This window comes from Lepidochelys kempii, chromosome 7, assembly GCF_965140265.1.
Source record: "Lepidochelys kempii isolate rLepKem1 chromosome 7, rLepKem1.hap2, whole genome shotgun sequence".
NCBI classification, from domain to species: Eukaryota; Metazoa; Chordata; order Testudines; family Cheloniidae; genus Lepidochelys; species Lepidochelys kempii.
Window position 1 is genome coordinate 124389456 of NC_133262.1, and position 25078 is coordinate 124414533.

The following is a 25078-nucleotide window of genomic DNA, read 5'->3' on the forward strand; positions in this document are numbered from 1 at the left end:
TGCTTTCCTTGACGCCGGCAGCCAAAGGACCTGGTCAGTATCCGCAGGCTGTCAGTCTGATCCTAGGGCTTCCCAGTGCAGTGCATTTGACTGTGGGTGTCTCTTTGCCTGCTCCTCCCCCACCTTCCCAAAAGGAAATTAAAGGCAAAAAGTCTGTTACATCTCAATTATAAATCCTGCATTAACACGCTCAGGTCAGGAAACTCCAAGCTATGATTTCACTAGCATTTAACATTGCCACATACGTAGAGGCCTCTGAGTGTCTGTCTACACTGCAGTTAGACACCCATGGCTGGCCCAGGCCAGCTGATCCAGGCTCGGGGGCTTGGGCTAAGGGGCTGTTTAATTGCAGTGCAGACATTCCCACCTCGCATGGTCCTAGAGCCGAGGTTCCAACCCAAGCCTGAATGTCTACATTGCAATTCAACAGCCCCTTTGCCTGAGTCAGCTGGCACAGGCCTGCAGCGGGCATCAGAGCAGTTTGCACATGCCCTAAGACAACATCACAAACAACATAAAATACGTAGGGCTTCTGATTTTAGGTTTTAACCAATAAAACACCTCTGACACACAAAAATTAAACTGGTGTTCATCTGATAAAAACCGGAAAAGCTGACTTGTATCTATGGTCTTGTCTACACAGAGCAGTGATGTGGAGTACAGGAGTATGACTTCTAAAGAGCACACTGGGCTGCAGTAGGAGCATTGCCAGCAGATCGAGGGAAGTGATTATTCCCCTCTATTCGGCATTGGTGAGGCCACATCTGGAGTGTTGCGTCCAGTTTTGGGGCCCCCACTACAGAAGGGATGTGGACAAATTGGAGAGAGTCCAGCGGAGGGCATGAAAATGATTAGGGGGCTGGGGCACATGACCTATGAGGAGAGGCTGAGGGAACTGGGCTTATTTAGTCTGCAGAAGAGAAGACTTGGGGGGGTGGGGGTGGGGGGGAGTTTGATAGCAGCCTTCAACTACCTGAAGGGAGGTTCCAAAAAGGATGGAGCTCGGCTGTTCTCAGTGGTGACAGATGACAGAACAAGGAGCAATGGTCTCAAACTGCAGTGGGGGAGGTCTAGGTTGGATATTAGGAAACACTGTTTCACTAGGAGGGTGGTGAAACACTGGAATGCGTTACCTAGGGAGATGGTGGAATCTCCATCCTTAGAGGTTTTTAAGGCCTGGCTTGACAAAGCCCTGGATGGGATGATTTAGTTGGTGCTGGTCCTGCTTTGAGCAGGGGGTTGGATTAGATGACCTCCTGAGGTCCCTTCCAACCCTAATCTTCTATGATAACGTTTTGTGTATTAATTGTTCCATGTAGACCCTGCTGGTGCGCTCTAAAGGTACCTTAATGCTATGACATAGTGATATTTAATGCACACTAGGGAACATTACAAAGAGACGACTCTTTACACTACATAGAGAGAGAAAGCCCTGCCCCCCAAATCCCCAATTTTGGGGACATAAAATCCCCAAATTGTTTAAAATAAACACCAAAATATTAAATTAATAAACCCCAAAGATCAGAAGCTCTAAAAAAACCTCACATGGGGACTGAACTGCAGCAGCTGTGGGAACATTTCTGGAGATATCCTGGGGTTTGTGCCTGGAGAAATTTCAACCACACTGATTCATTGTTTGGGGGCTGCATTTAGTAAGAGTTCAAAGCTCCCAGCTCTGCGCCCCTGGAAGTGTTGGGGTGCTACTGGAAACCACCACGGTCAGTCTCCCAGGGGGCATCAATTGCTCTAAATGCATTCAGGGTGGGTGTGGGGCTCTCTGAAGCCCATGCTCTTCCTGAGGGAGGTTGCCCTACCTGATCTCTGCCTTGTGCAGCCACAGGATAGACACCTAGGTTGCACCTAGGGAAGCAAGTTTCCTAGCTGTAATTACCACGGATGGAGCTCCAACGGGGGTAGCATTGATGGAAGCTGTCGTGTGGACAGGACTCAGGTCCTTTTTAACCGCTGAGGTCCCACCCTATTGGAAACCTTACGTGCTTCCAATCAGCTGGTTAGTGAACACCATCAGCAGCATTACTGAAGGACTCAGATACAGATCTCCCTGCTGGCTGTCCCCGTCTCCTCGTCATTCGTACTGAATTGAAGTCAGTGATTTATGTGCAAGTAAAAGGGTGTTGATAAAAACAAGCAGCCAGGTAAACAGGAAGACCTTGTTCAGGATTCGTATCCTTGCAGCAGGGCTGCACCGGCACCAGCCACAAGCCAGATGGGGCGAGACATGCTGCTAGCAGCACTTTGCTCTCAGGAAGCTTCCCCGAGCCAATGGAGATCGCTTGCGTCTGCAGGGATCACCCTGCCTACAGGAACGGAGGTGATTTGTAGACGCTGGCGTTTGGCAGGTGCCCCCCGCCTTCCCCGGATCCAACTCCCCGCATGCTGGCTCTGAGCGACTGGTCTTAGTTCACTCAGCATTCCTGCCGCCTGCCCCGGATCTCCGGAGAAGGCAGGAGCGGTGACATGGCTCAGCGCAGCAGGCGGGAAGGCTACGTTCCCTTTCTACTCCAGTCAGAGGTTTCCCTCTGAGCTCCCTGATGCTGACAGTCCTTGCTGGCTGCATTTGAACTTAACTGCTCAGTGTCCACATGCCAAGTGCTTGAGAGTCAAAAGTAAATCCTCCAACTGAGCCGAGCTCCGCACAGTAATTTCATTTAGTTTCCCTGCAGCCCAGTGCACCCTTCTGCATCGGTAGCATTTGTTCTCTCTTTGCACGGTGACTGCAAAGCTCCATTTGGTTCCCACTCAGAAATCAGAGCAATGACCTAGTTTGTCACTTAAGAAAATGGATGCAGCTCGGGGTAGAAGATCCTACAAGAGGCACAGGAGGGCGAGGAAAAAATGTGAATGGAGGAAGGCAGGAAAAGGCAGCTAGTTTGAATTACGGCACGTTACCAGCAAGGGAGGTCAAAGAGGGCAGCCCTCCAAAGGCAGGCGGGCTTCTCCTCAAGGAGCAGTAGGCACTGCAGGCTGCTGTCACTGCATTGCTAGCAGGCAGGCAGAGGTTGCTGGTAAAAGGCTGGAATTCAGCTAAGAACGTGCCAAAGGTTATAATTTAAGCTGAAGACCTCTAAGGTATGTCACACAGCCCTGCCCCTCGGTTCTGCTATTCTCCTTCCCTCTGGGAAGCAGGGCTGGACTGACGGCTGGGGCACCCGAAACCTGCCACCTGCACAGGGAACATCTTTCTAGACAGCTCTAAATGCCAGAGCCAGAAGCCTCCAATTTCAGAGCTTCTGTCAGGTGAGCTTTGTGAACCAGCTAGAAAGGCTCCACTGTGTGTGAATGGGTGGTTCCGGACCCACGGAGACATGCCGGAATGGAGATCCACTAGCCCAGCTCACTGCAAACCCCATCCCTACCTTCGTGATAGACGGCAGGCCCAGCCTGTGGGGTGAGACTGCTGCCTGCTCCCCATTCAGCGACGTGTGCTTGAATTCACAGCACAGCCGAGCCCCAGCCCCACACAGCCTGCACCGCACTCCCTGTGCTGCCCGGGGTCAGTGCAGAGCCCATCAGACAAGTCCGGCAGCAGAGACGTCCGGGACGGCAGAGGAACAGGGACCCAGAGGCCAGCCCAGGCTTGGAAAGGGGAGAAGCCCGGCTTTAAAGAATGGGTGTGCCCACGGAGCACTGGGGAAGAACGGAGCCAGACTGGGGGAGAGCATGGGTGGAAGGTCACAGCACAGCGAACACTACTGCAGTGATGTGGTGTGGTCGGGCTCCTCTTTCTTTGCATAAATCAGTCTCAGGCCCAGTAGGCTGGGCTAAGCCACTATCCTGCTGCAAAAATATACATTTTAGGACAACGGAAAACCCCAAATCTCAGTGGTGCTGCGGGCTCCAGCGATCCCAGCCCACATCAGGAGAGCAGCATCCAACGCCAGTGTGAATGGGCAAGTGCACAGAAGGGTGTGTTCTGAGCCTCGGTCCCCGCTCCCACACACCAGGATACAAGCCGTCTCTGATCAGAATCCCAGGCAGGGGAGAGCTGACCGGGTGCACACACGCCTGTGCGATGAGCTCACACTGACACAGCTACACAGGGGAAGTCTGCGCAGCTCCCCCATGAATTACATGCCTGGCCACCGCCCCGTGTCTATTGCTCCCCCGGCTTCATGAGGGATTTTTTTAAACAGCGAATCTCAAGTTTTACAAAATGCAAACTGAGCCAAGCGCTCACACAGCCAATGACAGCTTCTCCTTTCATCTCAGCTGTGGAAAGTTGTAATTTAATTTTTACAAATGCAGGTGGCTCTGGTAGTTCGGCAGCGATCCTCGGAGGAGCTCTCTGGCTTACACAGATGAGTAATGGTGACGCTGGCAGGATTCTGCTTTGTACTCACACCACGTCCCTCAGCCAAAGATCTCAAAGTGCTTTACAAACACATCACCCCATTTTACAGATGGGGAAACATAGGCCACAAGGTGCCTAGTGACACAAGAACCAGGAGTCACTCAATGAAATTAATAGGCAGCAGGTTTAAAACAAACACAAGGAAGTATTTCTTCACACAATGCACAGTCAACCTGTGGAACTCCTTGCCAGGGGATGTTGTGAAGGCCAAAACTATAAATAGGTGAAAAAAAGAACTAGATAAGTTCACAGAGGACAGGTCCGTCAATGGCTATTATCCAGGATGAACAGGGATGCAACCCCATGCTCTGGGTGTCCCTAAACCTCTGACTGCCAGATGCTGGGACTGGGCAACGGGAGATCCATCACTCGGTGATTGCCTGTTCTGTTCATTCCCTCTAGTGCATCTGGCATTAGCCACTGTCGGAAGACAGGATAGTGGGCTAGATGGACCTTGGGTCTGACCCAGAATGGCTGCTCTTACGTTCTTATGGATCTGTTCAAGATCACACAGCAACTCAGTAACCACTGGAAAGAGAATTCGGGAACACTGATGCCCAACCCCTGCTCTATGCTATACCCTTCCCGCTCCTAACTAGGTCTGAAATAGAAAACAAAGATTTTAATAATTCAGGAACCTGGGAACTGTTGCTCGTAAATTTTCTGAGCTGAGCTTGTTCAAAGTGCGATATCGGAACGGACTCTGTTCCCGTCACACGTACGGACAGGGCACCAGCGACACAAAGCTTCTTAAGGCCTGGCCAATTGCCCCGAGTGCTCTCCTGCAGGTTTCTGCAGGGTCCTGTCTCATCAGCCTCTTGTTCAGGGTGTGATTCAGGGCTGGTGGGTTGGGGGGAAGGGAGTCAGCCAGGAGGGATGGGCTGCCCAGGATGCTGCTGAACCCCGGTTTATATCCCCATCTCGTCTGGCCCTGCAGGGGGTGGAATGATGTACCCAGTGCTCAGTGGACACTGAGGCACACACGGGGGCTGTGGAAAGCAAATGGAAGGAGCAATGGAAGTTGTATCAGCCCCCTCCATTGATGGGGCTGCCTGTTTCCAAGCTGTGAACCCTGGATGTCCCATTGGATCACGTGGCACCTGGGCACTCAGGCAGCAGCAGGTGCTGTGTGCTTCCTGACCCTGGCACATGGCAAGAAGGTTGCAGCCTTCCCTTTTGATGTGAATGTTGCCATGGTTATCAGGCTTTCCCCATCTGGAGGGAGATGGTACATTGCACTCTGCATAGAGCGACGCCTTCAAAACCCTGGCAAACGCAACTAGTGCCCGGCAAGGTTCCAGGACCTCCAGGACAAACGGCAAGGTGTCTCCCCTCCCCCAGCCCTTCCTACGGTTCGGCAGGCTAGGATGGAGAATGGGGTGAAGCGCTCGAGCAGCTTACAGACCCTCAGGCACTGGTAGTGTGACCAGATAGCAAGTGTGAAAAATCGGGATGGGGTGAGGGGTAATAGGAGCCTATATAAAAAAAAGCCCCGAATATCAGGACTGTCCCTACAAAATCGGGACATCTGGTTGCACTGGGAACGGGGTGCACCCTCCTGGGAGGTACCATCCAGCAAGCTGACACTACTACATGCTGACTACGTGCTGCAGCAGGGTCCGCTGAGCAGACAGGCTGTATGGAGCCTCCAGGAGCGGGGGGACTTGTGGGGGGGTCTTCCATTTTATGTTGGGACAGCTGGGGTGGGAGCGGTCAGATCTCCCCAGCCTTCGATGGACGCTTCTGACAACAGACCCTTCCCTTGTCCTTCCCGCGTGGCTCAGCTGCTCCTTTCACCCTGCTCCAGGGACATTTCGTTAATTGCATTCAATCCATTAGCCTAATGAAAGGCACTAAACAGCACTAAGTGATGGCTCTGTAGCGTGACTCCGGCTTGCACTCATTTTTGCCTGAATTCTGCCCAGATACAGTCAGCTGTGCCTTAAAGCTGTCCAAAGGCATTAATCAGCTATGTCATTCCTAGTGTAAGCTACAAAATGTGGGGGTGGGGGGTAATTTAACAAACTGCCAAGCCACCGTATCAGCCAGATCCATCCCTGCCCATCAGGATGGGTTAGGGGGAGCATCTGAACTACACTGACTCCCTGGAGCCATGGATTCAGATCTCAGCATGGATGGCTCAGCCCTTCACACTGCAATGATCAGTCACCTTTCAAGCAAGGCACATGGGTGTTTACAATGACACCATAAAACCCAACATTGCTGCCTATCCCACATGGACGTTACAGATCTAAGATCTGGGTCTTGCCCCAGTGTCCTCAGCTAAAGTTTCGCACACACACACACACACACACTGTTGTGCACTGCATTGCATGCCACTGGACTGCTGTCTTCTACCCCAGAGGTGGCTGCATTTCAGGAGCGATCTGGTTCTTGCACATACCGCGTTTAAGGAGCTTCCCCAAGGTGCTGTGTTAACATGGGACGTTATGATGAGATTCTGATGATACTCAGCACTGACAGATCATGTTTAATCCTCAGGATGTTTTAAAAACATCAGCCAATCACACACACACTTACGCCCAACAGACCCTTAGCTCAAGTGCAAGGCGTGGCTATGATGAGACACAGCTTATTATAACGGCTTGGGGTTTTTTCCCCCTCACGTGGGAAGCAAAGCAAATGGACTAAACCATTGCAACGATGGCTCCCACAGTTACCGCAGCTCAGGGCATCCCAAACTGATCACGTGGTCTTGTGGCTTTCTGTTTAAGTCAGTGGTTGTAGCTCCCTGAGCTGTTCTACGGCTAACAGGGGGCCAATTACATGCAAGAACTGGGGGCGGGGAGGAAAGGAAGTAAGAGAACAGCTGGAGCGTGATCTGAGACAAAGGAAAAGTGGCCTTCTGAGATGATCCAAGTGGAAGCTGGACTGCAGCTCGCTGAATTATAAACTTGTTATGCGGTGGAACAAGCCAAGCGGTGCCCTCATTTGCCATACCTTCAAAGCTGATACAGTAGTTCCGCTCTTCAGTGACAGGCTGTTCTGGCTGCGAGCCCTCTTTCCCTGCAATGGCCAGGCTGACGCACCCCGCCCAGGGGTTCCCAGCAGGCTGCCCTGCTCAACCGGATACGCGTATAACAGGCCTTGTGCTCCAGACCTGCGTTCCCTGACATCTCTGCTGTGCTGGGAAGGGGCGCGGTCTCTCACAAAATGATACAGCTGCTTAGGACCACAAGTACCTGTCAGCTCTGAGTGTCTGTCTGCACTTCTGCCATCTCTGTAGGACACAGTTTAAAAACCCTGCTGTGATGATTATAGCAGGAATGGGTGCCAGGAGACTGAGATCTGAACTTGCGGTTTCCTGTGCGGATTCTCCAGCAGATTGCTACGAGACACACCTGTCCTGGGAGGGATCAGTGGACATTTCGGCTCCAAGGAGAGTTCAGTACTTAGGTATCCCTCTCCCCTCACTTGAGCAGCTCTAGGAACAGTGCTAGTGAGACACCAGGACCAGCCAGAGCGCTGCTGATATACGCCTGGTATTTCAGAGAGACAGGCCAGCAGTGTGACACTCTCCACAGCTCGGGTCAGACCAAACTGTGCAGTTGTTCTGCCCGGCTGTAACTGGGTCATCTCCTCCTTGCTGGGGCTTCTCAGCCATCAGGCCCAGTGCTGGTCTGATGGCTTCTGTTGAGTACAAAGTTGGTGGCTTTTGCAAATCAAATAAGATGCACCGAGTCTGCTGCCCCCAACGCATCAGTGTTCCCATTAACGCTGATCAGCAAACCAGGAGAGAGAGCACTGAAACGGCAGCCTGAACATGGTAACAAATGGACATTAGTGATTAACAAGCTCATAAAGCCTTCACTAGACTTAAGGAAAGAACAAGACACAGCAAAACCTATTTCAGCCCATTACTTAGATACTTTTAAGGACATTAACGAAGCAAATATAAGAAATAAAACTCCTCCAGGACAGGCAAAGGGGCGGGGAATCTCTCTCGGGCCCCAGGAGAAGCCCCCAAGCTGGGGAGATCAGGAGAACTGGAAGGAACACAACAGTGCAGTGGCGTAAGAGTCGTGGCAAGCCCAGGCCCCCTTGGACTGTGGGAGGTACACAGGTGCCAGAACATAGGAGCGGAGACAGACACTCGCATGCTGTAGAATCCAAGCTTTTGTTTCAGAAAACATTTCTAGCCCTCATGGTTGTGAAAGCCAACGTTGAAGTGTGAACTGAGCCGAACCTCTGCAGAGCTACCCTGCGAGTCTACAAGACACAGCCTGGAACGAGAGCTCAGAGCTGGAGCGACCCAGTCCCCAAATTAACCTGTGCGCGTTGACTCTAAACTTTAATGATTGTGCTTTAAATGTCAGCATTAAACATTTCCTGGCGGATCGTTTGAGCAGACTGGATGCAGAAGGGGGTGACAATTTGGAGCTGCAGCAGGAAATAAAGGAGGGGGAGAGAGAAATGCAGAGAAAGAAGAGAAACTAAAGGCAGAAATTACAGCAGATCCAACAACGAGCCAACTTCCCTACTGAATGATGTTGAGTGCACAAAGTACAGAACAACCACCCAATGATTACTGGGAGTTCAGTTACTACATACAAGTCAGATTCTACCCTTGATGTCTGCCCAGCCCCCACCTGCCATGGGAGACAGCTGCAGATTGAAGGATGTGTGTAGTCCTAGATATATACCCCAGCTCATGGACTCCAATTAAGAGTGGAATTTGCCCCTCTTCCCCAAATGAGTTTGACATTCTGGCTTTTACGCAAGCATCTGGTGCAGTAAATTGCACAGTAGAGGCCATGAACCGCGCTCCTCAGTGTTCAGGGCCTCTCACCATGGTGATGTTTCCACCTCCCGTGTAGTTCACCAAGGCTTGGAATTGTTTTGCTTTTTCTTGATGCTTTCACTGCTTTAGGGGAAAGCTAAACTTTGATCAAAAGAACTTACACCATCTTTCTGCTTCCTAATCATCTCCCTCAAACTTCCCGACGCATCAGAACTGATTTCATTAGCTGACTGCTGCTAGAGGTTTTATTTAAAGCACAGCGTATGAAGAAGAAAGAATTCAGCGTGACCTTCCTGATCTGCTGCTAACAGCGAAAAGCGCCCTTCCTTTTTCAGACTCACAGACAAACCCAAGCACAGCGCAGACGCCTCCCCCATCCAAGCCCCCCCCCCTTTTTTTTTTTTGGATCAGACGATGTACAGTCAGTGAATGGGGAGACAGAGCATGAAACATCACAGAACACGCCTCTGAGCACGGGGCTCTCAGTGGCAGAGCAACGCGTGGAAATCGAGTCGAGTGAATTAGATGCTGCAGAAGCTGTAGATTAATGCGAGCAAGGAGAGAGTGAACTGTACAAACACCCACTGGGGGCCTTTGGGTGCTGCCCATTATGATGACATATACTAAAGGACAGCAGAGAGGGGGTGAGCCTCAGGCCCCAGGGCAAAGCATCCCAGGAGGAGAGAGAGAGGGAGGATGTGAAGTACGGGGCTAGGGGTCAGGGCCTTTTACGGACGAAGACGTGGGTTCATATCCTGAGGGAGTCGCAAGTGAAGAGGGGGTCAGTAGGTCCCATGGCAGTCCAGCATGACCCAGGTCTCTGCTCTGACAGGCCCAGCGCCGGATACCAGTGCACCGCCACCTGGCAAGTGCCTCGTCCCTCACTGCTCCTTCTCCTAGCAGTGCTTCAAAAGAGCCTGAATATTTTCTCTCAGAAAATAGGCCACCCGTTCCCTTCCTTCCTGAGGCGGTAAGCATCGCCCTGCCCTCGGGCAGCCCCATTTCCACACGTATGCAATTCAGGCTGGACAGGAGGAGGAGAAATCAGACTAAATTACAGGGGGAAAGCCCCTAACAATCAGCCCTCCCTACGAAAACCTTCCTGTTTAAAAACCTACTGCAGAATAGCTGTTCAGGGCATTGTGAATCAAATTACCCTGGAAAATCTCTACCCACTGCAGCGTATGTTCTAAAGAGCCCAAGAGCGGCTCAAATTACGCTGCATTCAGCGTTTCTCTAATTAGGAGGTGGAGCCATTGCCAAGATCCCAGGGCGCATTTCCACATACCAGAGCTACCGAGAGCCACTCAGCGCACCTGCCAGCATGACCCCACCTGCTCTCCTTTCCGCACGGACCAGGCTGCATGACCCGCAGGCAGTCCTGGCAAGGCCAGCCTGGCCCCTTCCCTGGGTGCAGCGTGGTGCCGGGCTGCTACCACCACTCGAGCAGAGAGGGGGAAGCCTGGACGTTAACTCTCCAGCTGACACCGCTCAGGGCAATGTGCTTGCAGGAATCACTCAGCGCCATGCTGCAGCAAGGAACAAGGGCCGTCAGGTGTGCAGCTTACCTGCTCCTCCGAGAGCTGGGATATGTGATTCACTGCAGCGTAAGACTCGATCTTTGGGTTGAAGTGATTGATGATGGCTCTGAAAGAGAAGGAGGAAGGCTGTTAGGAATAGATTCTGGGGGAGGCAGTTCTCCCTGACAATCTGAGCCAGTGCATGGCCGGAGGGTGTCTTCGAAAGGCCCTCTCCCCTCACATGCCTACCCCCACCCCCCACTGCTCAGCCTCCTCTGCCAAGCAGCAAAGCTAGCAGAATTGCCGTGCTGCCAGCCGCCCGGGGATTCTGTCAAACACTCACTGGGAAACAGCAAACACAGAGCCTGCCCTAAGCGTGGGTGCTTGGACCCAAGTGTTCAGCATGGAGTGCACGGGGCTGCGCGCCCAGCTGCCTGGCAGGGAGTCATCACCACCCCAGGGCGCGCTGCAATTCACTCTGCACCTACTGGGCAGAAAACGAAGGTGGGGATCACACCCACGCCCTGCTCGGCGGGATCCCTCTCCCCAGCCAGTGAGGCACTGTCCAAGCCTGGGATCGCAGGACATCTTGTCCCACTCGTCTCCGTTATCTGCACTGCTGCTTCTACCTGCTTGTCTGCGAGGATCCCCACCTCCACTCTCACCTCCCTCTGCGCACTGGCCATTCCAGCCACAACCTTGCACTCCCTCCCATCCCAAGACCTTCGGTCTGACTGGGCCCTCCCCTGGGAGGCAATGACATTAACCCGTGTCAGAGCCCAGCAGAGCAGCTGCGAGGCTGGTCCCTCTCGTCTCATTCACTTCACCAGCAGAAGGTCCCAACCCCAGGCTCGCAGCAGGGGTATAGAATATCATAGAATATCAGGGTTGGAAGGGACCCCAGAAGGTCATCTAGTCCAACCCCCTCCCAATTAAATTAGTCCAACCAATTCCCAGTTAAATCATCCCAGCCAGGGCTTTGTCAAGCCTGACCTTAAAAACCTCTAAGGAAGGAGATTCTACCACCTCCTAGGTAACGCATTCCAGTGTTTCACCACCCTCTTAGTGAAAAAGTTTTTCCTAATATCCAATCTAAACCTCCCCCACGGCAACTTGAGACCATTACTCCTCGTTCTGTCATCTGCTACCATTGAGAACAGTCTAGAGCCATCCTCTTTGGAACCCCCTTTCAGGTAGTTGAAAGCAGCTATCAAATCCCCCCTCATTCTTCTCTTCTGCAGGCTAAACAATCCCAGCTCCCTCAGCCTCTCCTCATAAGTCATGTGTTCTAGACCCCTAATCATTTTTGTTGCCCTTCGCTGGACTCTCTCCAATTTATCCACATCCTTCTTGTAGTGTGGGGCCCAAAACTGGACACAGTACTCCAGATGAGGCCTCACCAATGTCGAATAGAGGGGAACGATCACGTCCCTCGATCTGCTCGCTATGCCCCTACTTATACATCCCAAAATGCCATTGGCCTTCTTGGCAACAAGGGCACACTGCTGACTCATATCCAGCTTCTCGTCCACAGTCACCCCTAGGTCCTTTTCCGCAGAACTGCTGCCGAGCCATTCGGTCCCTAGTCTGTAGCGGTGCATTGGATTCTTCCATCCTAAGTGCAGGACCCTGCACTTATCCTTATTGAACCTCATCAGGGTAGGGGCTGGGGAATCCTCTATGCAATCTAAAGCTAAACACAGCAAGCCATGGCTGGAGATTTCCTCTTGACCTCCCATCAGGCTCTCCAAGGAGCCGCTGGCAGGACAAATGGTGAGACAAACGCTAGACCAACCGAGTCTCTGCCGTGAGACAGCCGGGATGGTGCCAGTGGCAACAGACACTTGGGCAACACCCTGTGCCCCAGCGGAGCTCAGGAATGCTGCGGCTTAGAACAGAGGTTCCTGGGGCAAGCTTGCCCAGTCCCGTTATGCTGTGCCAGTAGTCAGGGCTTTCTGTCTCATGCAAATTGCAGGAGTTGGGTTTGGTCCTGCTTTGAGCAGGGGGTTGGACTAGCTGACCCCCTGAGGTCTCTTCCAACCCTAATCTTCTGTGAAATCAGCATGAAAATCCACTCAGTCTCCCACCCGCACGTTCTAATGGGGTCTCCGCCTCCCGTTCCCCTCCACAGGCCCCAGAAGGGCTTTTAACTGCTTTCTCACCTCCTAAGAGGTGGGGACTAAGCTCAGGGACTGCTGAGATACCCAGGTGCCAAGCAGAGGTAGTGAGGAGAGAGGCTGCCTGGGAGCATCTTTATCTGCTTACATGTCAGATAAATAAACGAGAGAGGCGGGAACCCAGAAAACAGGCCTGACTGTGCCATCTCCTTATGCCCGTCATGTTCCCAGTGACCCTGTGCCAGCTAACTGGCGCGAGGTCTCCAGAACACCCGTGGGAGGCAATCGATGTGAAGACCAAGCCCACAGCTCTGATACACAGAGACCCTGCCACCACCCTCACTACGGTTTCCACTCCTCTACCAGATGACACCGGATAATGCAAGTGCGGGAGGTCTCCTGCCAGGCAGCTGGGCGCCCCTGCAGGGAGGAAGGCAGTCCAGAGGCTGGTGGCGAAGGACCCTATCTTTTCCCATTTCACCTGCATGACAAGCATCAGAGAGTGAGAATCTCACCCTCCGGTAGCCAGGCCTCCTGAAAGCTGTGGCGTTCAAGCTGCCTGTTTCATGCCAGGCTGGAGTAACGTTTACACCCCTAACGGCGACACTACAGGAACAGAAGACAAGACGCACAACAACTCCCACCAGGGTTGGCAGCTCAGTGGGACTCGGTGCACACACCTGGCTCCAGCATTTGTGAAGGAACAGACTGAGCAGCCATTTGTACCCACTGCTGTGAACACTTCACAATGGGCCGCTTGCTGGATCCCTGCTTAGCTCTGAGCTCGTGGAGTGGTACCTGCTATCCCAGCCACCGCTCGCCCTGGGGAACTGGCTTCGGTTTGAAAAGCCTTTAAACAAAACACCCCCCCGCCCCACGGGCCAGAGGAAACGCTGGGGAGCGTGGGCATGCTCAGCAGGTTCATTTCTTTAACTAACAGCCCAGCGCTGTCCCACTTCCGTGAGGAAACCATTCCCAGCATGCTCTGCTGCCTTCCTCGGGACAGAGGGGCGAAAACAACCCAAGCTGAAATCCTGGCCCTGCCTCTCCGGGCTTTTCGCTAGGTCCCCAGCACCACGACACCCGTGGACACAGCACAGCTCCTCCTTGGCACTGAGAGAAGGATCCCTGCCCAGCCCAAGCTGCTCCATGGGAACAGACCCACGCTGCAGCTGATACTCTGCGCAGCGCATGGGAGCTGGGCTGCCTGGGGCCCCCAGTCCCGGCTTTGCCCCCATCCTCACAGCAGAGCAATACCAGGGCTCGGCAAGCCCCCCAGAAAGCCCTGCTGCACAGAGTTCCCTTCTCCATCCAAGGGGAGGTAACTCAGAAACCTCTCTGTGTTTTACCCCTCAAACCTTCTGCCATAGAGACATGACACTAGGGGCCGTCAGCTGCCCCGGCTCGCACCGGGATGCAGCTCAGAGTTGCAGTACAACTCCTTATTAGCTGGCATTTCACTTGGCAAAGCAGATACTCCTCAGGCTGCGGCAGCCAAGCTCCATCGGGAGAAGAGCAGCTCTGCACAAGCTCCCCTTATGGGCACAAAGCCACAATTCCTCTCTCTTTGTTTGAGTTGCCCCCACACAGCTCCCTGCTTTGGGGGCTGGGATAATTTTACCCGGTGGTAGCACTGATCACGGGGGTATCAGTCGGGACCCAGTACTTTGAGGTGCCCAGAGCTATCTAAAAGATCTCTGAGCGCGAGAGAGCTGCGTCCAGTATTCGTGAGGAGCTCGTGAGCTCCTCGGCACATCTGAACAGTGAGTAAACTGCGAAGCTTTGACTGCAAGAGGGATCGTTTTGATCCCCAGTCCAGCCTCTGACGCTGTGCACGCTTAGCTATTCCCACACTGCACGCACCCGGGGAGGGTGGCGGGGGGTTGTTGCTGTTTATCAGGCAGACTTTGGAGCAACCTGGGGACTGAGGAGATGCCTCTTCTCTGCCAGCACCACATGCCCTCTCTGATCTACAGTGCGGTGGCCGCTGTCTCCAGCTGGCAAGAGCAGAGGCTGTCACTGCTCGCAGGAGGGAAGAGGGTGAAATGAGGGCCCAACCATCCGAGAGTGGATCCCTGCTGCCCGTGTCTTTGGGTTAAGGCCGAATGCAGCGAGGGAGAATGCACCTCTGAACACCCAGAGGAGTGAGGGGTGAAGAGGGGCTCAGAATAAGCTGCAGTGATCTCCTCCTCCTTAGGAGAACCCTCGCACGCGGACTAGTCAAGTCCAGTATCACAGCTGCCTTGGCTCTCATACCTACTTTGTGCAGCATTTCAAGCAGAGACAGGCACTCGGGCACCACGCGAGCACCCAGAAACCGACAGGCAAGTTCATGTTTCTTTCCGAGAGAAGGATCAGCAAACGGATACCATCTAAGCACCCTGTGCTGGAGAGCTTATTGACTGAGAGCAGAGGCCGATGGGGGAGGTTTTCAGAAGTGACTTAGGAACCTAAGTCTCATTGAAAGCCAGTGGGACTTAGCCTCCTGAATCACTTGACGCTTCCGAAAAAGTTAGCGGAAATCTCTCCCCGTCTCAGTGTCTCATCTCTGCAGAATGTGTTTTCCGCTGTGTCCGGCCTGGGCCCATGGGGAGAACACAGACAGAGGCAATGGGTGCTGCAACAGGAAGAAACCTATAGCGAAATGCTGCACACAGCCTCCTGGCAGGAGTAAATGGCTAAATACCATTGCAGGGTTTGTCACACTCATTGCATGCTGTCATCAAGGCATGCGAGAGCTGGCTGGGTTCCCTGACCACTATGCTGGCTGCAACAACCAGGGGACCTGGGTGCAAAATGGAGCAAAGTGAGGCAAGCAAAAGGGGCAGCGATGCTGAAATGTGGCCAGGAATTGCATTGCTGATCGCTGACTCGGGCGCTCTCCCTGCTCAGAAATTTAAGTATTTCCGAGGGGCTGGCAGGGGGCTATGGAAAGGGGCAGGAAGTCTGTGTGCAAGTCAGCAATACTGGCCTCCGTTCAGTCCATTTATCAAGCCCCTGTTCTTCCGAGACCAAGGCAGGTCAAATACCAGGCGCTGGGCAGAGCGGTAATCTGCTGCCAGAGCTGTTTCACACACCAAAGCAGCATCACCAGCTTGTCTCTCTCTCTGATTGGCCAGGGTTCCAATCTACTCAGCATTCAGAGACTGTGAAATGCTCCTAGCATCACCTCCAACAGGCTGGGGTTGATCCCTTCACACTGCACAGGTGTGATCCACGCCCACAACAGTTCTGTGACTGTTGGCATGAGTCTAGTGCATCGGGCATCACTGGCGGCACCTCTGGGCAGGCTGTGCACCGCATGACACTTAGCATCAAAACCAGAACGTCAACCAAGCACTATTTGCTATTTGTATAGCCGCACGCCCCAGGAGTCCCCGCCGGGGACCAGGTCCCTGGGCACCGAGTCAGATGTGGTACAAACATAGAGCAAAAAGATGGTCCCTCCCCCAAGTCCAAGTAGCTCATCATCATCCTCATTTCCCTTTGACCTTTGTTGGCATAACAGGCCAGTCTTGCTGCAGAATGCCTGTTCATCAATTCCTGACAATCTCAGAGGTGGGGGGACATGACAGCATGCAGGATGCCAGCAGTGTCCGATCAGAGCGGGAAGTGCTGAGGAATGAGATACAGTCTGTTTTCTTTTATAATGATGGATATTATAACCTCGGTTTTTGTATAGAAAGGGAGGGTGTAAGGTCCAGTGGTTAGGGGCTCAGAACCAGAAGTCAGGAAACCTGGATTCTGTACACAGCTCTCCTACTGATTCAATCTCACCTTGGACATGTCACTCATGCCCCCGTGCCTCAGTTTCTCCAGCTGTACAATGGGGATAAGGATAATCACCTTGGTAAAGTGCTTTTGAGATTTATGGATGAGAAGCTTTATGCAAGTGTAATCTATTCCGTGCTAGGCTACAGACAGCACCATAGTGAACATTTACACCAGGAACTACCTTGCACTATTCTCACAGACCAAACCACCTCCCCTCTCTCCTTCAAATCCCTGCTCAACACACACCCTGCCTGTCCTTTTAATGATGACCCAAGCAACGTTTCTGCCCCCAACGTGCCCCAACTAGATTGTGATCTGCTCCTGGGGGCAGGGACCACACGCCTGCGGGCTGTTTCTACACACTCCCAGCACGCAAATAAAAAGGCAGGAAAAGCCCATTTACTAAGTCCCTACAGCAATGGTCTGGGTCATTCAGCAGGGAAAGCGCACCTGGCAGGAAGGTTTAGTTTTTTAAACAAATACCTATAGGGCATTTCTAAAAAGCAGGCATAGATTAAACACAAGCAAACCATCTGGAACAGCAGAGTATCTTCTCCTCCCGATTCTGCTTTAATCAAAGGCGGCTACTTTGGAGCAGGCTGTTGGATTTCTTCAGCTCCCTCGCTTTAATGAGCCCACAATTAACCAGCCAGCCCACAACTTGAGAGCGCGCATCTCCTAGCCACAAAAATAAATGGCAGGGGAGAAGACAAGACAAAGGGCTATTTTAATCAAAAGAGAGCTCATATTTCAGCTCACTGGAAACACCTGACCCAGCACTGTTGGCATTTCGTAGAAGAAATAAGCCCGCTACACCTGTTCAGTTCTATTACACTGAGACTGACTGATTGTGAAGGCAGGCTGTGTGTTACGTGGAGACACGCGTCCTATTTATTTAATGAGACGGGGACAGAAGCGTAAGCATGGGGGGTGGGGGGAGGGGTTGAGCTTTTGTCTGGTTTCCAGCTTTCCTCATTTGATCCAGCTCCTTCCACGACGGGGAGTTCCAGAGTGGTAGTGATTTCTACCCTGATCCACGGCTCTCTCCAATGCGCATTTCCACCTCATCACTTGTGGGATATGAAACAACTGGTTACACCAGCCTTGTTCGAAGGATGAGCTAATTTTCTTTAACGTGGCTCATCGCCAGAGATTTAAGCCAAGGGAGATGCCAAAGTCCAACCCTTTCACCTAAGCCATTTCCTCTAGGCTTCTTGTCTACAGCCGATCGCAGAGAAGAGAAGATGAACTATTCCAGCCCAGTCACAGCAGTTAACCCAGGTGTCCTGGACAGCGCATGGCAGCTGGGAGGGATTCTAGCCACAGCAGCCTTGCCACCCGGCTCAGCCAAGTGCACTCCACGGCCTAGACTCTCAGATTCTGCTTCTCCGTGTGCAGTGAGCTTCCCTTTGGGGTGGTAGAATTATTAATTAGGCTTAGCGAATGGCTTTACTAAATTAAGCAACATAAATTGTCAAAACATTGTCAGAGGCTTCTTAAACGCCAAATGTTATCATGAGTATTATTAATGCATGGGAAGAAGAATTTCAAACCTAGCATAGGAGACTAATCGGGCTAACATGCCCCCTCCCCTGGCCAACGCACTGCTCGTTGACTTCATTTTCCTACCCGAGATTCGTCGTTCTGACGAGATCCTGCCTCGGTGACGTAATGTAAAGGAGATCACCATGTTAAAAGCCTTTCTTAAGAAAGGAAAGGCAACACTCCCTCCAGACCTTGCATCTCAAAAGCAATAATTAAACCCATGCGATACTTCGGAGGGTCAACGCTCCTACGATGGGTGCTGCCTGATCAATGCCATACACCAAAAGCCGTTCTCAGAGTCTAGAGCTTGTCATCTGGTCCCTGGCTGTTGGACAGCAAATCACAAAGCTCAGCCGGTCCAGCCTGCATAAACTGCTGAATGACACGTTATCAAGGTTCCTTCCCACTCTGAACTCTAGGGTACAGATGTGGGGACCTGCATGAAAGACCCCCTAAGTTTATTCTTACCAGCTTGGGTTAAAAACTTCCTCAAGGTACAAACTTTGCCTTGTCCTTGAACCCTATGCTGCCACCACCAAGCGTGTTAAACAAAGAACCGGGAAAGAGCCCACTTGGAGACGTCTTCCCCCAAAATATCCCCCCCAAGCCCTACACTCCCTTTCCTGGGGAAGGCTTGATAAAAATCCTCACCAGTTTGCATAGGTGAACACAGACCCAAACCCTTGGATCTTAAGAACAATGAAAAAGCAATCAGGATCTTAAAAGAAGAATTTCAATTAAAGAAAAGGTAAAAGAATCATCTCTGTAAAATCAGGATGGTAAATACTTCACAGGGTAATCAGATTCAAAACATAGAGAATCCCTCTAGGCAAAACCTGAAGTTACAAAAAGACACAAAAACAGGAATCTACATTCCATTCAGCACAACCTATTTTACCAGCCATTTAACAAAAGGAAATCTAACGCATTTCTAGCTAGATTACTTACTAACTTAACAGGAGTTCTGAAGAGCATTCCTGACCTGGTCCCGGCAAAAGCATCACACAGACAGACAGAGCCTTTGTTTCCCCCTGCCCTTCCAGCTTTGAAAGTAACTTGTCTCCTCATTGGTCATTTTGGTCAGGTGCCAGCGAGGTTATCCTAGCTTCTTAACCCTTTAGAGGTGAAAAGGTTTTGCCTCTGGCCCGGAGGGATTTTATAGTTCTGTATACAGAAAGGTGGTTACCCTTCCCTTTATATTTATGACACCCCCCCAAATCACAGATAGGGTGAAACATTGGCTGTGATTTCTTCCTGGAGCTCTAGGAGAAAACAGAATTAATAAGACATGTGCACCTCTGAATATACTATCAACTGTATAAAGACTAACAATATTTTCCACATCTCAAGGATGATTTTAGCCAGTTGATTCAGGGAAACTTTCACAGGAAAGCGCATCAACCACTTTGTTAGAAGTTATATTTATGACACACGCCCTTTGGGGGTGGGCTAGAAGGGTCAGAGTGCAGGGTGCTTTGATACAAGTACAGGTCACAGCGGACATACCTGATGTCGTCTCTTTCCCCTCTAAGCCCCAACCAGCAGCTTCTCTAAATGCAAGGGGCACGCTCCTTGTAGGCAGGGACTCTCTGGTTACTATGCACGTTCAAAGCACCTAGCACAATGTGGCCTGCATCTGTAATAGCAACCAACCCACCCCAAGGTGTCCCTTCCAGATCCTAGCTAGCCTCTCACCCCAGGCCCCAGCCACCCCCTACCCAGGGTAGTTCCCACACTGGCCTCTCCAGTAACTGGCTTGTATTATCAACTGGCTGGACAAAATTTTTACAAATGTGCCAGCAGGCAAAAATACAGGGTATTTACCAGACAGGCCTGGATTCTCTCAGCATCTTAAGCACCTTGCACCCAGCCAATTTTGTTCCCTTTGGTGTAAACAGCAGGATCCCCCCAGCACCAACCGTCATGTATTTTACAGCAGTGAAATGTGCCGAAACACTGAGTGAAATCACGGTGTGTAATCTTTTGGTAAAGGCTATTTTCTGAACCCTTTGGTTCCTGAGGCAACCAGTAGGGAAGGAGCAAATGACAGGGCAGGGATATTCCACTAGTCCAGTGACATACAGTGACCGCCCATAGAAAGTCCGTGTTTGCCAGCAAATACCACACAGAGGTATTGAATGCCACCATCTCCCTCTCTGCTGACAACAGTTAATAACTTGAGGACAAATATTGATTTATTCACAGTGACCACTGAAATGGGATCATCATCCACCAGCTGCCTCACAATTCACATGACAGGTTTAGTTTCCAACTCTCGAGACTCAAAACATTGCAAAACCTGGCATGCCTGTGAAAGCTGAAACATTTTAATTACTTGTTATGCCCATTAGTAGCCTAATTAGTCATTTTAGTACAGGACATTTACCTTTAAGAAAAACAGAATGCCTAGCTAGTTGGAGGATTCTTTTACTGCTGAATACCATATGGCTCGCAGGCACCGGCTTCCAAACACACCAAGCAACGAGGGAAATTTAAGAAGATTATACTCCATCCCACCAGGACCATGTAAAGCTCCCTGGGAGAGGCAATCAAAGAGGCTGTTGGGCTAATTAAGCAACCGAACATTTGCCATAAACTCCATGTCATTTAAAGTGAATGCAGATGACTCTTACTATGCTTTTCAGTCAGAGTTCAGCCCCCAGGTGTTGCATGGAGTCCCGAGCTGCATCCCTACAGACGGTGCCAGGGAGAGAAAAGCCCCTCTCTTTAGGTCTTAGAAAGGAGATTTCTTCCACTGCCTCCAGCAGTGAGACTGGCTGCCATGGAGCGCTGGCCCCTCCAAACTGCACCCGTGACTGGACCCAGGAGAAGGTGCTGAGAAGCCGCTGTCCTTTTCAGGACTGGGTGGATGAATGGTCAGAAAAACATGAACAAGCCATAAATGGCTAAAGCATTGAAGGACTCGTGAATAAGAAAGGGTAGGGCTCACCCACTGGCTGAGCAAGAATCAGCCACAGTCAAACCCGCCGTAGGAGGGAAGAAAAACGTAGCCCCACAATGATATTTAACCAAGTTAATAATTACAACCATGGTGCCGGTTACGGCTGTGTCAAGCAGCCGTGTAAATCTCAAACCCATCTTAACCTCCCAGATGCTACCTGCTACTACACAGACTGAAACCTGTTATTTACAGTGCCAGTCTCTGCAGAGACAAGATGAAGCAAGCCTGGCAGTGGTTTCTCATCCGACGAGCGCAAATGGAAATTCGCCTGCCAATGCTCAGAGAATGTTTAATGGCATCTGTTTGGACGATACTTCTGCTGCTCAAAGGCCACGACCTGGGGCACGGGATGTGGGATCAAATGCCAAACCTGGGGCATAAACAAAGCGTGTCTGATCAGTGCAAACTTGCAGGTCATTTCTAAGGGGGAGAAGGGGGGGCGGATCTTCCACAGAGATGCTTTGCTAGGGAAAGTCACAGAACTAGCCCTCATTCTCTTCCCTCTCTGAGCAGCTCCATCTAGTCTGAAAGCCTGAGGATCTGCAAGCGCTCCGATCTCCATCTCACCATGAACACACCTCTCTTCCGCTCTCGGGGTGGAGGACTTGGAAGGGTTTACCCTAGCTCACTGCATGGGCATTCCCTGCGCCCCCTCAGCCCTTCTTTCTGCCATTTACACCCCTTTGCCAAATTGACTTCACAGAAAGATCCCCTCTCTCTGCCCCACGCCCACATCTCCCTTACCTGCTCTGTGTTTTCCTAGGGCACTCAGTGCCATGGCACTGTCTTGAATGATCTTTGGGTACCTTGCCCCTCCATAGCTCTGCTCCAATTCCTACCAGACATTGACTAAGATGTTCAGCTGGACTGGGCGAGACAGAGACAAAAGCTGGCACGTGTTGGGAGGAATCTTTTATGTGCTGCATCCGGGACTGGAAACAATTCCCGTCTCTTTAGGTTCTCGACTGGCCCTCATCCTCATGGTGTTAGAGCGCCTTCCCGCAGTGCCCTATGCAACATGACTAGCATGTCTCATGCGGCTGCGCTCTCTAGCCAAAGGGGGAAAGGGGTGACGGTTTGTGTTCTGTTTCTTCATTTATATCTGTATTTACTTTCCATCTGCTGTGCTGCTTGCGGTTCTTACTGAAGGCACGGCTAAAGGAGCACATCTTCCACCTGGGATGGAAAGGGGCGAGGTTTAGAGACGATTCAAAGTTATTTGCTGACTTTTTCTGCCATGCAAGTCACTGGAGAAAGGGCCCAGTGTTAAAATTCCTATGATACTGACATGCAGCAACACAAAATTGCCTCCTGGAAAATAAGCCCTCTATGACCTTATTCTACCGGTCTGCTGGTTTTAGAATAACAAAATGTCCATAAAAAATGTAACAAAATAAAGCAGACATTACAGATGGTTCCTAAGCATCGTTACACACAACATAATGATAGTGGCAGCGAAGACTGGTACACAACAACAAGGCCCAGACTTCTCCGTAGGAATGCAGAGCAGGAGGGTTGCTTTTGACCTCTCACAACAGTAAAATGTCCCTGACGAGATGCATTCGTGTTACGTATACAACCGGAATTACCACGGAGCTGCAATGCCCAGAGAGGAAAGTCAGATCTTCTGGGTCAACAGCATGAAACGGATCACGAGTTGCAATTATATAACTTTGTAAAGCTCCAAGCTGCTACAGATGGCTACATACTTCAGTGAGGAGAGTCTAGTGTTACGAGTCCCATTTTGGGGTGCCCAACCGGAAAGTCTGGGCCCGATTTATGGAAATGTTGAACACCCAACAACTCCAGCTGCAGCCAATAGAAATTGCAGGCGCTTAGCACCCTGAACTTGGGCCCATAGCATCTGACGCCGGACATCCAAAAACCGAGGCCTCTTTGAACGTTTTAGCTTTCGCCAATAAAATGGACATTCAGGAAAAGCACAAGCAAAACTGATGGCAAAAAGGCCAGGCAAAATGTTTCCTCCATGTTTGATAATTAACAAATGCTAAAAATAGAGGCCAGACCCTCATCTGATGGAAATTCTGGGATTTGGCCCAAAATTAACTGTCATTTTAATATTAAACTTGCATTAACAAAACTACAGTGCCAGCTTGTTTTAAGGTGTTTGTTTCTTCTCTATCCTTTTCAGCACCCACCGGAGAAAGTTGAAATGTTCCTTTCAGACCCACTTTTGCCCTTTAATTTGGCCTGTAAATTGATTTCCCCCATGGTTCTGAGGGACCTGGAATTAACACGGCACTTTGCTTATTTTCTTGTTCGTGAACCAGCATCACTGACGTCTGCCCAACACAGGAGAATACTTTAAACAATGCTGTTATTGCACACCCACCAGGGGGAGCGGCTCACTAGAAGAGGTAGGTTTGTGGGGTGAGTGGAACGAAATGGGGATGTCACAAAAAAGACTTCATGTGCTCAGGTCGCTACTAAAGCCAAAAATTGCCCACAGTTGCTACCCAGTGGTATGAGCCATGCCATAATTCTCCCTGTACTTGGAAAATACAAACTGGGATTTCCAAGCCGCTGTTGGCAATCTGTGCACACACTGACATTATTTAAGAGTGCGCGTGTATTATATATATGGACAGCGACACGCTTTCCTAGACAATGCAGCACTGGTTCTGAACTGCTACACTAGGTAATAAAGCAATGCAAAGATCTTGCTCTGAAAATATTAGTCTAGCTTGCAACGGGACTGCTGTAAATGCAGCATAGAACAATCACACTGCCCCCAGCTTGGCTGCTAAAAATGCACTCTCCCCTCATATGGGCTTCATTTTCCTATGCCAAAATTTTCCACATGCTTTCAAAAATTGTATTAGCCATCTTCTCTCCTGTGCTTTGGAATGGACAAACAGGTCACTGGACTTTGGGATGGCAACACCATGCCCTCATGAACAACAGCCGCCCCCCAGGGGTAAAATCAGTCTGAGTCATTAGAGAACTGATTATTATTATTTTAAATACTAGGTCAGATTTTCCAAGATGCCGCCAGTATCATGGGAAGGAATTGCTGTCTTTAACAGCCAACACATGCTAGCTGATCAGCACATAAGCAGCGACATGGACCGGGGTATTTGATGCTAATGACCAGTGACATGCATCAGTTTGACTGAGCCAAGGCTGAGCAACATCTCTATGAAACTGAAAAAAGGAAAATTATGTAACCCTCTTGGGAAAAAAAAATGAATCGAACACTTCCTGTGGGGCAGATCAAAATTTGGCTCATATAAATTCGGGATGCTCTCCAGGGACAGGATTTAAAATCAGAACAGGGGGAGGACAAATTCCATTTTGCAAAGAGTTTTCAGATTTCAAATCTAGTTTTGTTTCTTATCAAAATCCCCAATTTTTGAAATTCTCCACAGAGGAAATTTCTGAAACGATTTCCATTTCAGAGCGATCAAAACATTTTGTTTTGACAAAAGAAAAATGTTTATATTGTATTATATTATAAAAATGAAAATGAAACATTTCTAAACAAAAAGTTATTTCCAAAGAAAAGAAACAAAGTGTTTTATTCTGACAGTGTCGAAATGCGATATCTTAACAACGTCCAAACTTTTACCCTCCATTTTTTCTCCAAAACAAAATTTCAGCAAACCAGATAGGATTTTCCTAAGTGTTTCCATTTTTTACAGAACCGCATTTTCCAACAGAAAGTGGCTATCGAAGGTTTTCCGACCAGTTCCATTTATAACAATAAACTCGCTTGCTATTGTACAAGGTTTTACATCACTCGACCCAGGTGCACACAGCGAAGCTGGCCATACAGTCCCCATCGCAAATCAATCCAATTCTCCTACTTTAGGGATGGCCCAAAGAGCAGTCCCCATCTCCCTGGTTACCACCACCGGTACTAGTCAACTGAACCAAGTGACAGGATCCTCAGAGGCAGCATCTCTGCATTAAAGAGTGAGGGTGGCTGATAACTTTCAGCAAGTCATTCAATAGAGGAGCTAAGTGTGGCCGCAGGCTCCCAGCAAGTGGCCAGAGTTGTCCACA

The 25078-nt window shown here is 50.6% G+C and overlaps 1 protein-coding gene across 1 annotated transcript in view; it reads right to left on the minus strand.

Annotated features, from left to right (window-relative positions):
* Window positions 1-25078, minus strand: part of ARMH3 (armadillo like helical domain containing 3) — a 160713-nt gene that overhangs the window by 26844 nt on the left and 108791 nt on the right. The window contains exon 18 of the mRNA XM_073354796.1: window positions 10703-10781. Within this exon, the coding sequence (XP_073210897.1) occupies window positions 10703-10781 (79 nt within the window). The remainder of the gene's footprint in view (window positions 1-10702; window positions 10782-25078) is intronic.